The following is a 14,704-nucleotide window of genomic DNA, read 5'->3' as shown; positions in this document are numbered from 1 at the left end:
AAAAGTCCTTGACTAGTGTAAGCACTGCTCAGCAACAACTAAACCATCGGTGTGTTATCAACATTGTTCTCATCCTAAATCCAAAACACAGCACTGTGCCAGCTACTAGGAAGAAAATTAACTCTATCCCAGCCGAAACCAGGACACACTTGTATTTCCTTTCATAAGGTAATAAATGTTTCATAGCTGTGTACTTGGTTTGATTAATTGAAATATATGAGATACCCGAGATGCTTAAAATTGTTTCTTCTAATCCACAAAGAAACAGCAGTTCAGAGAAGTGACCTGAACATTTTAATATAGTCATTATAATCTCATGAAATGCATCTATTTTTAGTAAAGATTTATTTTCACCAAGACACCTCTATCCGCTATTGATACACAAAATGCAGTGTATAACAAACAGGTTATATGCAGAGGCTATAATTTCACACAGCTGAAAGGCTGACATCAAAATGTCAATCTAATTCTTTTTCAATCTTTATTTGCAAACTCCAAAACATTTTCCAGCTGAAGCATCTCTTTACCAAAGACTAAATTTCAACTTACTTCAGATATACTTCTTTTTTAATTACCTTTTGGCAGACCACAAATCAAAGCCACTGTCCCAAACATCTTAGCCATCCGCATACTTATGACTTGTTTAAAGAAACATAATCAAATTTCTAGCATGTTATTAATGGAGTTCAAAATACTTTTTGATTGGTTGGTAGCACAGTACAGCACTAGTTCATAGCACGGATTACTGTCTGCTGGAGGAACTAGACAATAGCAATTTATAATTTTTACCAGATCTCATTTATTTTCATCTCCCACACACAGAATTTTAAAGGTCATTTGTTTGCACAAGTTGTAAAGTTAGAAACACTGCCCAGCTGGACAAAGTGGTACAGGTTTTCAAGAAAATTCCTCTCATTATTTTGAGGGGGAATATAATCTCAAAGCTATAACTACATAGCTTAAATTGGTTTAAATATGTTAAGTGGATCATTGTGCTTTTCAGGAACTGTCAGTTCTTATTAAGCTGCATCGTTGTGTTTAATTATGTGCTGGACAGTAATCAATTCAGAAGTGTGTATGTGTGATCATGATATCCCTCATGAAATTTGTTCATTCAAGGTATTTCCCAGTTTTTGTGCTATGTTAAATAGGTTGATTCATTCTGCTCTAATGAGGATACCGTTGTGTAGCTAAATGTTCTTCCATATGGTTGCGTTCATAATTTCTTCCTTTTAACAGAGCTTTTTCCCTCTCTCTCTCTCTCTCTCCCCCCACCCGCCCCTTGGTACATTTTCTCACTCCAATTGGATGGGTGCAGAAAAGGTCCTGATTCCCTGTTCATACACTATTTAAAAACTGTAGCCACTGGAGTTGACTAAATTATGTCATAATGCCAGTTGTCTTGATGTTAAATTGACCTGAAAGAAGGATTAGACTTAAGCTGATATTTTGAAAAAGATTGGGTTGGGGTTTTTTTTCAAAATTACTATAACGCTGAAGTGTCGAAAGATACATGGGCAGCTGTCCTTTTGTAGCTGAAACAGTTAAAGGAGTTGCGCTTTCCGTCCATTCACTGATGCCATGTAACTTAGACACAATTATATGAGTTAACCTGGTGGACCTTGTAATAATTTGAATGCTAATCCATAGTGCTGAGGAGCAATTATCAGAACCGTAATCAAAACTTCGATGGGAAGGCAGTGGCTTCTTGTAGGGCCAGAAATATATTGTGTTTTGCAGGTACTGCTTAAAAATGCAGCAGCATGTTGGTTAGTCTTTTTAAATCTTTGTGAAATTCATTAAGATTTTGACAGATAGATAAAATAAATTATTTAATTGTAGGTCACTATATATAAACAAGAATCAGAAGGCTAGGTTTAGACACCCAAGAAAGAGTTGGGCACCTCAGAGATGTGTCATCATCTCCCTTGCCATGCCGCTTTCCCTTCCCAGTATGGGAATGTTAAGCAAGAACCACCTTAAATCTAAGAAAGAAGAATGCTAAGCACAAAAATGCATGTAAAACTCTACTCTCCCCAGTGATTCGGTGCCTGAACCAAAACTACACTGAAGTATTTTATCTGCTTATGATCCAGTGCTCCTCATTTGCCCAATTATTTTTGAAACAGCAAATACCACTAAAAAGAAAGGTGTTTGTCCCATGGCAGGAACCCAGGTTTTTTTCCTGGCGGGTAAGTATTAACCACAAGGCTGTGCAGTTGTGTTCTCTTGTCTGCTTCTCCCCTAGGTCCAAGAACCGTTCGTTCTTTTCTGCACTTTGGCCTCACTTGACTAAGGGCCCTGCTCAGCACATCAGGGTGGTGGTCAGGGCGTTCCTCCTGAATGTGAAAGGTGTCCCTTTGCGTTCCTGCGTGTTGAAAAAATGAAGTTTTAGTCCGGTTTCCATTTCTTTGAGATCAAGTAGGAAGGGAGTAAAAAGTTAAGGAAGCTTAAGTAGCTGCTGATGGGTGGGTTGGACCAATTTTCAATGTTGACATATGAAAAGTACTTAAACTATTATTTTGGGAATAGCCCTACTGATTCTGAGACAAGTGAGTGCTACTATCTAATTCCTGCTATACAAGGGGAAGACACCACACTGTTATAATGAAAATTGAGGCTATTTATTTGTTATTTTCTTACAGGAAGCAGATTCGAGCTCTTCTAGGACAGTTTAGCCAGTCAGAGGCTTTGTTAATCTCCTCTGGAGTTGAGCCAGGGACTCTAGATGGAGTTCTCTTGGATGCTGGCTGTTCTTCTATGCAATTTGATACACCTGAAAGAGGTTTTTCCCTGCAGAAGGATGGACCTTTGGACATGAGGATGGATAGTGACAGGTACCTGTTAATAAAATATTTCTCCTTGAAACTCAAAAACTGTGAGCTCAGCAACCCCCGTGCATTTCGTTTCCCCTTAAACTGAAGAACTGTCATCATCAAACCACATCTAATTATGCCCAAGTATACTGTTTTTCTTTTGCCACAAAACTTTTCAATCTCAATACTTAGAACCCTGGTTTTTCCTTCTTTGAAATAAGAGGAAAGTTCCAGTGATGAGTAATTAAACCAATAACATTTTTAACTGTACCATTAAAATTTTACATTTTTGGCATGTATAGTATACAGTCACAGGGGCATCTCACGTCGAGGCCTGTCTTCTCCCTGTTATTTCCGCAGTTTCTCAGATGTACTTGATCTGCAGGCTCACAACCCCTTACTGCAGTCCCTTTCCTTTTCTGCCACACTTATTATTTGTGGAACCTTCACTTGAGCATGTTCAGTTGCTCCCTCAGGAAAGGAGCAACCTCCCTCTTCTCTGCAATGGCCATCTGACCCAGTTACTTCTCTCTAAAAGCAACATAATATAAAATAATTAAAAACCCATCCATGATATCTGCCAAATGAAATCAGATAGCAACGTTGCTTTTAACACACTAGTATAATGTTGTCTTTCATGCCTGTATATTTATTGTAAGCTTTCCTTAGCAATATTATAAGCTTCCTTTCACATTGTGTAGGAGGCACATCAGGCTTACTTAATTGTCAAATTAACAATTACTAAATAAATCACCTCTATTTAAATTACTCGAATTGGTGTTTAGTACATTCAAGAGCATGAAAATCAATGGTGGAATGATAATTTCTGCTTATGTAGCAGTTTTCATCTTCAAACAACCTAACATATTTCTGTAGCATCGTGCTTTTTACATGAACGACCAAAGATCTCTGTTGTATAGATGATGGCAGTAATTGTATGATGCTTTACTGGGAGAATGCAAATTTTTGCTTTGTGTTTTGATGAACCTGTAGTCTTAAGAAATGTCATTCGATCTTTCATTGCTCACGTAGAGCTGATGAGAAGCCTCAGTTTCTAGGGAATTATCTTAACACATTAATGTTAAGTCTTAACACAACAAATTTCATGATACTCGCTTTTTCCAGTTTTGTGTAAAAAAAAAAAAAAAAGTGATCCTCCTGGGATTCAGCCCTCAGATTTCAAGAATCTGAACTCCAGGCTTATATTTGCATCATGAGAATACATACATGGAACAGGAGCATAAGAACAAAGGATACCTGTGGCATAACAAAATCCTTACACTACGGTTGTTGCTATGATACTACTTGCCTCTGATTTCCAAGTTTTGTTATCTTTTGTAAGATACTGCAGGAGAGTAATAAATGCTTTAAAAATATTCTGCACATTCATGTCTTTGTAGAAGAGAATTTATTAAGTAGGTTGTACGTTTTCTCCGATTAGTAAACCCATATATGATGTTCATAAAATACCTTGAACTATTTCAATAGCAAAGTGACAGAGATTTAAAAAAAATAAATGTATGGCTTACACTGTTTATATTGTAATAATTCCTGTCATTTGTAATATTAGGTCATTTCTGTTCTCTCAAGACAGTATTTGGATATAAATCCTTGTGTCTTTTAGTGAAAAGTGAAGTTAAATTATTTTCATGAGCAATTGTTTTCATAGCAGGAGATGTGAAAGAAAAGATCCTTGAAACCAGTTCTGATTAGAAAACAGCATATAATGCAATGTGACTGAAATGAACCCATAAGGGGCAAGTTTATATTCTGAAGCTGGCTAAATAAAAAGTCACACAGCATTCCCATTTTAACACGATATTGAAATGTATTTATTCTTGTCAACTCATTAAGCATAGTTTATGATAATACTTGGAAGTTTCAGCTGTTCTAATTGATGTTAAGAAGCAAACTGTTTAAAGTAGCAAGAAAAAGGATTTAAAAGGTGCAAGCTACATCTGTTTTCATAGGGTTGCTGTCTCTTATTTGAAAACCTCAAAGGCACTTGTATGCGGTGTGTGAGTTTGACTTTGTCTCAATGCTATGAAGCTTTACCTCTTGTCAATGAAAACTGACGTCAGTGAACTAATTGGCTCTTCTTGTGCGTAGGTACCCTGAAATGCCCACTGCTGCTGATGTTGTGAATGCTTTAGATCAACAGGCGCTTGCGTCCATCCTGAGAACATACGGAGAGGAGAGGCACGCCAAGAAAATCGCTTCAGCCATCGTTCAGGCACGCAGCATATACCCCATCACCAGAACTCAGCAGCTTGCAAGCATTGTTGCAGGTACCCTCATTAATTCTTCACAGTGGCTGAGGAGAAAAAATATTAATCCCCAAAGTCCCAGAGGGATCTATTTGTACTTGAAATCATGCAGGATCTAATCCTGCCTATTCTGCTCTGATGTCAGCTCTCTTTCTTTTTTTTAAGCTCCCACTTTTTATATTGTAGTTTGATTAGTTTAATAATAGATTTTACATGAAGTGATTTATCATTTTGCCAACCAACTTGAAACACAGAATGACAGCAGCCTAGGGAGTTCTTTATCCCAGCTATTGATAAGCCTTCAAATATCAGATACGTCATATACCTCTCTTAGTTTTAAATTTCTACATTTTAATATTTTGAGGGGAAGTACCATGGCGGTTTCCAATTATGAATGAAATCAGATCATTTCTGTCTGCTTAAAGAACCAGGAAGCAAAAAGTAAAGCAATACATAGCTTGCTTCACCTTGTGAATGCCAACTAGATCAGCCTGAAGCAACTATTGAAACACTTCATCTTACTTGCTCTTCACTGTAAACAACTTGAACAAAATGTAGTTAGGCAGGAGCTGTGCTCACATCAAGAATCTTCACGTTTGTGTTTTCAAGTGAAAATTTTCAAGGAAAAATGTAAGACACAAATCCTGTTCATTAACATTATAACATGTAATGTTGGGATATTTTCATTTTTTAACTAAGAAATGAAAATTACTGGGTCTTGTCACAAATAAGTCTAAACTGCTGACTCCTTTGAATATAGACCTTTAAAATGGCTATCCAAAATTAACGTGTTAAATGTTGTATCAGTATCCTGAAGACTTTTAAAAAATATATTTTATTCATAAAAATTTGTATTACTTAAACTGGAAGTTTAAGGGACTTACTTTTAATGACCGACAACCAAATTAAAAGTCAGGATACTTGAGCAAAATATCCAGTCAACCAAGGCCCAAAGTTTAGCTGATACGATTAAAGGACCTGAAGATACTGCTTGCTGTTGTAAGCCCCTGCTGTAAATACAGTGAATGTGAGGAACAACCAACCTTAAAAAACCAGAGAGATAAAACACTATGAGTCTTTATAAAACTTGAAGAGTTACATTTTTAATGTAGTCATTGTCATCAACATCACAAACTAATAATTTAGGTTTTTGTCACATGTATCTCATGCATTTTGAAAAACTGTTGATTAAAACAGTGTACCGTTATTGAGATTGAAGCAACCCTATTGCTATGCTAAAGATGTAATTTGTTATAGGCTGTAAACAAGCAACTCAGTAACTTCTGCAATAATTTTGTGCACTAGCTTGAACTAAGAAAATAAAAATACTAGTGCATAAGACAGTGATTGAAGATCCCTTCGTGTTTAATGTGTTGCATGTGAGTCATCACCTAATGGTCACTTTCTGTGACAATGAGAAGGATTTTTTTGTTCTCACTTTAAACTCTCTGCTATATTTGAAGAGCAGCTTGGTACATGAATCAGGTATGCATCAGCTAGTGTACATGCCCAAGACGGTGAATCCAGCACATATCTACCAAGACAGTAAATAGGTATGTTTTATATGCTTTTTTTTTTTTTTGAAGAATGCAAGTAGTTAAAACAATTTTAGGACTGTTACATTGATCCCTGTTTGGGTAGAACCTCTTCCAATTTTAATTTGATTCCTCCAGTAAAGGAGCACAGTTTTTAAACTGATTATACCGTAAGAAAATTTCTGGTAACTGTAATATATTTTGTTTAATTTATCTTCTATCATCATACACCTCGAATACTGTGTTCAGTTTTGGGCCCCTCACTACAAGAAGGACATAGAGGTGCTGGAGCGTGTCCAGAGAAGGGCAACGAGGCTGGTGAGGGGTCTGGAGAACAAGTCTGATGAGGAGCGGCTGAGGGAACTGGGGTTGTTTAGCCTGGAGAAAAGGAGGCTGAGGGGAGACCTCATCGCTCTCTACAACCACCTGAAAGGAGGTTGTAGCGAGGTGGGTGTCAGTCTCTTCTCCCAAGTAACAAGCGATAGGACAAGAGGAAATGGCCTCAAGTTGCGGCAGGGGAGGTTTAGATTGGATGTAAGGAAAAATTTCTTTACTGAAAGAGTGGTGAAACATTGGAACAGGCTGCCCAGGGAAGTGGTTGAGTCACCATCCCTGGAGGTATTTAAAAGACGAGTAGATGAGGCGCTTAGGGACATGGTTTAGTGGACATGGTGGTGTTGGGTCAACGGTTGGACTCGATGATCTTAGAGGTCTTTTCCAACCTCAATGATTCTATGATTCTATGATCAATATATATTCTTACGCAAAATGATACCTGTGAAGTTTTTGAGGTAAGCCGGAGCTAAAGTGCCAGAGACCACAGCTACAGCCTCTTGGTGGCACAGCACAAAAAACCCCTGACTAATTCAGGACTTTACCATAGTAAAATCTATGACCTATTAGTTAAATGTCAAGTCCTTTAAAAAAATATATTAATTAGAATAATAAAATCTTGCATTTTAGATTTTTTAGACTCTATACAAGCATGATTATCTCTCTAGAACAGGTCATTTTTTTTTTGCCTAGTATAGGAGCCAGAAAACAAGCAAAATATCTAGCCGATGAGGCTGGGTATTTCTCTCTCCCCCCCCCCCCCCCCCCCCCCCAGTGTCAGTATCTGAGAATTCATGTATAAACCATATTTCTTTCACATGTTATAGATTACTATGGCTTCAGATTTTCTAGAACTCCAAAGATTTGTGTTAAGGTCCAGCTGATAACCAGAATCCTAGTGAATCTAGTTTTGGACTAGCCTGAAATTGGAAAAATCGATTTCTATTTATAGAATGCTAGACTTCTGGTCTTTCCTACCACCTTCCAAAAGGTTAGAACATGTATTGCTGTTGCTAATTGATTGGGAGATAAGAGTGAAGGATGTAATTACAAAACAAACAAACAAAACAGCTCCACAACAGTTAGAACAATATCAGACATTTCTAAAGTTTGTATTAGCAAGAGTTATAATTTAAAGGTATAGCTGGAAAAAATATATAAACAGATTTGTATTTCAAGATTGTCTACAATAGCTTGGGGTTAACTCAGGTATCCAAGTGATTTCTTTCTCTCCTTCGTTCCACTTCAAGAAAATAATTCCTTCTATTTCTTGACATAGAGCCTGAAAGTTCTCTCTACATACTGTGCCAATGAATAAGGTCCTACAAAAAACCCTAAAAAAAGTTTGGCTTTTTTTCTTTTTCTAAATGTTGTCCAGAAGGCTTCTGATCCATTTAAATAAGGAGATCTCTGTGAGCTATGGAGTCTGCAGTTTACATGGGGAAAAAGGAGGATCTTTCTGTTCAGTCATGTGAACGTCATCTCTTCTTGCAGCACAATCGAACTCTACTCACTGTTTATAACTTCCACACAGCTATCTGCAATGATGAACGCTCTGTAAATACTAAAGATCAGTAGTTCTCAACTGCAGGTCTGTGAACAGATGTGTGGAAGTCGATTAAGAAGCACTTCCTTATGGCTTTTGCTGTAGCTCTTTGAGTTGTTTGGAAACCATAGGTTTAACTCGATGCACAGGAAAACTGGTTAAAAATAATGAATTTTTTAGAATGTAATTTTAATATGCTTTTTCAGTACAACTGTTGATCTATTTTTATTTCTTTTCAGTGGTAATATACCTTCTTATCTATTAGTTTTTGTTCAAAATTTAATTTTTCTCAGTGTTATTTAGATAAGTAATATATTAACAGATCATTCTGAGATCATGCAATCATTTGGACTTAACTTGAAAGGAATCCATGGTGAGATATTAAAGAAATTTGAAAAGTTTAAAAAGAACTTTAATGGGTAAAGCCAGTCTCATGCAGATTGGTTTGCATTTATAGACTTTAATTATCAGTTTGGAATTTGTAATATTGCCTGAATTTCAGATGGGCGAGAATTAACACTGTACTGAGGGAGCCTAGACAAAAGGACATTAGTTGCGTCACAGAAACTTATTAAAAGCAATGCTAATTCAAGAGACGGATTCCTGCAAACAGGTGCACGATCTCAGTTAATTTTTAAACTCTCCCACTCTCATACACTCTGGGGACTTTAATAGTTCATATTGATAGGCACAGCACGTTGCTAATTTCATTCACAAGCTTTAAAATTTCAATACATTTCAACATGTGAATCTATTAGATTTTTAAAAGTGAAAGCAGCATCAGGGCATCCCAAAACTAAAAATGATAATTTCTCGCACTGGGATTTCTAGCCAGAAGCGTGGTGTTTTTATGAATGAAATTCATTTTACAAGCTTCCCATACAGATTTTTTTATATTTTTGTACGTTATACAGCCTGTTACCAGGAAGGATTTTCTTTTAGTGTCATGGTAATTGGAGGGGGCTGGGTGAGAAATTTTTGTGCCTTAGCAGAAAGCACAAATAGGTTTTTAATTAACTGTACCAGAGGACTAAGAGTGGGGTAGTAAAATTTTTCACCCCTGAAACATAGATCAAAATCTACTGCCTTTACTAAAAAGATGAAGGCCAGTGTGACAGAAATCACTTCCACAGATTACATTAGTTATTCCCAGTCTCTGAAGACAGACCAATAAGTCTTTGAACTTGGAAATGGTTTGATTTTGGTTTTAGTTTGGGGGGTTTTGGTTGCATAAAGCTGCAAAGTGGCTGCATTTCTTTACTGGTTTCCTGAATATCAGTATTCTGTACCGTAATACATGACCTGCAGTGCTGTTTGTGCATGTTCAACTGAAGCACGTAAGGTTTTATTATACTTACAGAATATATCTGAGTTTTAATTTATTTTTCTTCAGTGTGTGATCAATTAATTCACAGCAATAAATTAATGTCACAGTTCATCATCATAGAAGATTATTGTAGGAAGACACTGCACTCAACAACCATGGCAGGACAAATTGAAGAACCTTCCAAAGACCTGTTAGTGTCCTAGTCGTGCTGGTAGCCTGAGTATCTCATTTCTTTTGTTTATCTATTCAGTATTGCAATTGCAAAATAGCAGTGTTCATGATCAGACTACTAAAAATGTGGCCAGACATCAGCATGTCATGTCTATTTAGATTTTTACAAAACCAGTTTTGAAGTAGATCTTTATACCATCCTTGTTTTTTCAGATAAGTAAAAGATATTTTGGTGACATAGAATATAAAACTTCCAGTATTTTACTAAAATTCCAACGAGATTGGCTGTGGAAATTCAAAAAAAAGGATCTCATTCTAGGCTTCTGTTTTTATGGTTAGCTCCCAATCAAGAAGCACAGTCAGTTTTGTACCTAAATTACATGCTGTACTCTTGTGGGTTGGCTTCATTTTTATCTGTGATACTTTTGGAAGCTGAAATACTCTTAGAATATCAGAATGGATCATCCCCAGAAAACCAGCGGTATTTTTAGAAAATGCTTAGACTGCTAAAATATGATAGTTAAAAATCCTGGATCTGCTTTGAGCGGTGGACACCCGCTCTGGGTAGTAACAGCTCAAAATTGAAAGTATAAAACTGATGCTCTTTAAGTCACAGCTGTAAATTGTTCAGCAAGGGGCAAACAATACGGAGGTAGAACCGAAAAAATGCACGCTGTTTTCTAACCCACTAGCTTGTTAATAGCTAATATTTTGTAAGGGAACAGTGCTTTTTCATTCCAGTTACAACTGTTTTCGTAGAGTGAACATGGCAGCAGTGGGCTTGGTTTTTGGAAGGGGGGAGGGGAAGAGTGAGGTATGTTTTCAGTGGTTTTAAAAGTAGGCTTAGAAAAAGAGATAGATTTGTTGTGTGAGATCTTTTACAAAACCAGTATTTTCTTATTCAAGAAACCATGGCTTCTGTAATTGAATTCAAAAGATACCCGGGTATCTGATGTTTCAACTTCAAATTCCATTGAAAATGCTATTATGACTGAAACCTAAGACAGGTCTTACGGAGAACACGAAGCTATCTATATTTAGTCACTTAGTGCATGCTATGGAAACATGCATGTCCTGTGGTGGTTTTGGATACATTACGTGCTGATTTTAAACCCTGCTGTTTCATTTAATAACTATTCAAGAGTTCTGAGCATACTACTAGTGTATGTAGCTGTTAGTTGACCATTTAAAGAAAATCGTTTATTTTGCTTAGCACAGCATTCCTTTATGTTATGTGTTAAGAGACAGTTTTCTTGACACACGAATGGCAGTCAGCGGCTGTTTTAAGGATTTCATTTTCAAATAATCTATGTAAAGAAATATAGAAACAGATACTGTGCCAAGCAGTACAAGCTTGGTGTCAGTTGGTTTCTTAGGACATCTTACCTTCTGCAATTGAGTTCTCCTTTTAGTTCAGCTCTTTCATCAAAACAGGCTTTGTGACTCCTACAATGAGGGTATATATTCTTTTTATGATTTATAGAACGTATAGAACGTGGTGTTCTCAAGGACAGAAGTGATATTAGCTAGCTAGTGTAACTTTTTCTAGAGTTTGTAAGTGATGGAGGAGCCTAGCTCCCGTAGGTTTAATCTATTTACTCTGTTTCGTGAAAGTTTAAAGCCACAAATTCCTGTGCAGTAGTTTGTGTTGAGAGAAGTTGATCCTGTTGTCACTTTCTGTCTCGAAGGATTCAGACTATTGGAATAGGAAACAGCCACAGCTACGATGGGTCTCTTCAGTTAATTCAGGAACTGTTAGCATTAGAGTCAGAGGCAGTAGGGAATGTAGCTGGGAAAATGGAGTATGCAGAAACACATCTCAGATACATCGCATACATGATAATAACTTTGTTAATAATGATTGAAGTTTTAAATCCCATTATTGGCCTCTCCCTTTGCTGAACACTGATAATGGCTTGTGTGTTTGTGATGCCACTTACGTTTTCTGACATAAGTAAAATCTTACCTTTAAAACGCTCAAGAATTCCACTAATAAATTATTTTTTGCCAACGTACTGGATTATGATATCTCTTAAATTGTTTTCAATCACCTGTGTAAATGTGAACTTAGTCAACTTGTTTCAGAGGTACCATGTTGCCTTCTTTTACTCCACTACACAGAATATCAATTTCTTGATTGTGAACTGCATTTACTTCAAACCCATTGCTTTATTATGTTGTAGTTTAGCACTGGCATGGAATTAAGGCATTTTAATACCTACATACCAGCTGTATTGCCTTATCTCTAATGGGCCCTCTTGTTTGGAAAAATAATTCTTCCCAGTTACGCACTAGCATTATTCATTCAATTTATCTTTATCAGACTCCTGCGCTCACTCACATAATAGATAAGTTTACTCAGGTTTCACAGATCTTGTAAGACTCTTGCGCTTTAGTCCCTTTGATCCATCAAATCTGGCTCCTTTAGCTTTTTGCTCTATACTCAGATAATGAAGATTCAAGCCTAAAATACATTAAATAAGATATATTAAAGTTTCTATCAAAATTTCAGTCTCTGCAGAGACTTGTATAACTCAAAAGAATTGGAGCAAGGAAAAATTTCAGTCTCTACAGAGACTTGTATAACTCAAAAGAATTTTGGAGAAAGGAAGAGGGAGTTTTGTGCATCTAGTAAAAATTATTTAATCTGGTGATTTTTTTTTTTTGTCCAACAAACTCATACTTTGACACGTTCTGCTGTATAGGCACGTGAAAAAGCAACAGCATCAGCTGCATTTTATAAATTTCTCAAGGTATTTTTGTGAACATTTGAAGAAACACAAGTGTAGTGGTCAACTATTTTTATCCCCAAACAAGGATGCCTCTTTTAAGCTTTAAGTAATTCATTGAAAGATATTTATCGCCAGGTAGACATTGTCTTCATCTTATCTCTGCCTGTGAAGAAATGCATAATTATCTAGAAGGCAACAGTTAAAATTGGGTCCATCGTATATTTATTTATTTTTTTGCCTTAAAAGCATAAAACAAACCACCACAAATACTGAACTGATGTTGACTACACTGAGCTGTAAAGTGAGACTTATCTAGCCCATCTTCATTTTTTCCCTATCTTGGTTTCAGCCATCATTTTGTATTTTAACTTTGTGAAGCATTTGGGGAAGGAATTTCTATGAAAGATTCTAAGAAAAAAACCAACACGCAACCACAAGCCAGCTCAGTTTAATAGGGTTTACTTTCAGAAATGTGAATTCAAAGCAGAAAATAAAAGAAAGAAGCTCACCACTCAGGGTTCAGTTTTAAGTATGCTTTCTTTTAAAGTCATCATGCATGAGTGGATTAGTGTCAGGATAGCGATGTAGAAATAATAAGATATTAACATATACCTTTTAAAATTTGACAGGTGCTTTTCCAGCATCAGCACTGCATGCACGAAAAGACTTGCTTCAGAGACCTACACATGTTGCTACCAAAACTTTTCAAGGCCTGCGAATATTTGTAAATGATGAGCTCCATGAACTCTTTATAGGGCTGAAGACAGCTGAGAAGTTTCTAAAACCTGGAGGTCGCCTTGTAGCCCTCTCCTTTCATTCACTAGAAGATCGTATTATCAAACGTTTTCTTCATGGAATAGACATGACAGAAAAGTACAATCTTGGCTCAAGGCAGAAGATAAGACAGGCTCTGAAAAATTGCTCCAAAGAAGAAGATACACAAGAATTTCCCCATGGAAAATCCAACTCAAAGTGGATTTTTATACAGAAAAAAGTTCTCACACCACAGGCCAAGGATATTCAAACAAACCCAAGAGGAAGGTCGGCCAAGCTGAGAGCCGCTATTAAACTCTAAAACAAAAGGCATGATTATATAATTGTATAATTTCCTTAAATTTTGTTTTCCAGAAGGCTAACTGGACAGATAGTATCAAACTGAAAAAATAAAATGAAGGCTCTTAGAAAGCATTTCTTTCTTACCTTTGTGCTTCTATTTAATTAGGATGTAATGTAGAACATCAAAAGGTAAAATAAACATAGATAAGTGGGTGTCACTAATTATACAAAAAAGACATCTTTTTAGAGAGCATCAAAACCAAAGTTTATAAAAATTACAGGTTTGATGTATTTACAGTATTTCCTTTAGATTAAAATCAAACCCCTGACATTAACAGTCTAAATTCAGTAGCTGACTGAGGCAGATGCATTTTTGTGGGGGTGGATTTCACACACCTAAGTCAGATGGCTGGTTTAGTCTAGAGTAAGTTTAAACTAACCTAAGAATTCATGATATAGAAGTCTCTGTATCTCAATTGACTTGTTGCATGAATGCCTGTGGGACAAGAGCTATTCTTAAATAAATTGATATCAGTATGTAATGTTCTATCCAGGAATTTGTAAATGGGTTCTTACCTTTTTTAAAAATAAGTAAATATTTACTTCTGAGTGATGACCTGGTTATTTAATGTTTAGGATTCTAAATAATAAATGTATCTTGGGGAAAAAAGATTCTTAAAAGACCACTGTTTGCACTTGGACACTACAAGCAAGCAGTGAGATTTGTACTTGATCATTTGAATTTCTTCCTGTGACCCTAACTTCTGTGCAGATCCAGTACAACTTTTAGGTGTTGATGGCATTATAATTAACCCATAAAAAAGGGATATTCTGTGTCTTATGAAGTATTCTCCTTTGCTGGTGATCGTTTATTAAGAGGTGCTACTTAGGTAAGTATTGAATTGTTTTGTAAAAGACCCA

At 36.3% G+C, this 14,704-nt stretch overlaps 1 protein-coding gene across 1 annotated transcript in view; it reads left to right on the top strand.

Moving 5' to 3' along the window:
• METTL15 (methyltransferase like 15) overlaps positions 1-14,331 on the top strand; it is a 100,717-nt gene extending 86,386 nt beyond the window's left edge. Inside the window, exons 4-6 of the mRNA XM_009288865.2 lie at positions 2,646-2,837; positions 4,926-5,104; positions 13,357-14,331. Coding sequence (XP_009287140.2) covers positions 2,646-2,837; positions 4,926-5,104; positions 13,357-13,802 — 817 coding nt within the window. The 3' untranslated portion in view covers positions 13,803-14,331. The remainder of the gene's footprint in view (positions 1-2,645; positions 2,838-4,925; positions 5,105-13,356) is intronic.
• Positions 14,332-14,704: the final 373 nt, after the last annotated feature.

The sequence above is a fragment of the Aptenodytes forsteri genome, unplaced genomic scaffold (assembly GCF_000699145.1).
Source record: "Aptenodytes forsteri isolate BGI_AS27 unplaced genomic scaffold, ASM69914v1 Scaffold8, whole genome shotgun sequence".
NCBI classification, from domain to species: Eukaryota; Metazoa; Chordata; class Aves; order Sphenisciformes; family Spheniscidae; genus Aptenodytes; species Aptenodytes forsteri.
Note: the sequence above shows the minus strand (reverse complement) of the source record. Positions and strands in the feature narration are given on the sequence as shown.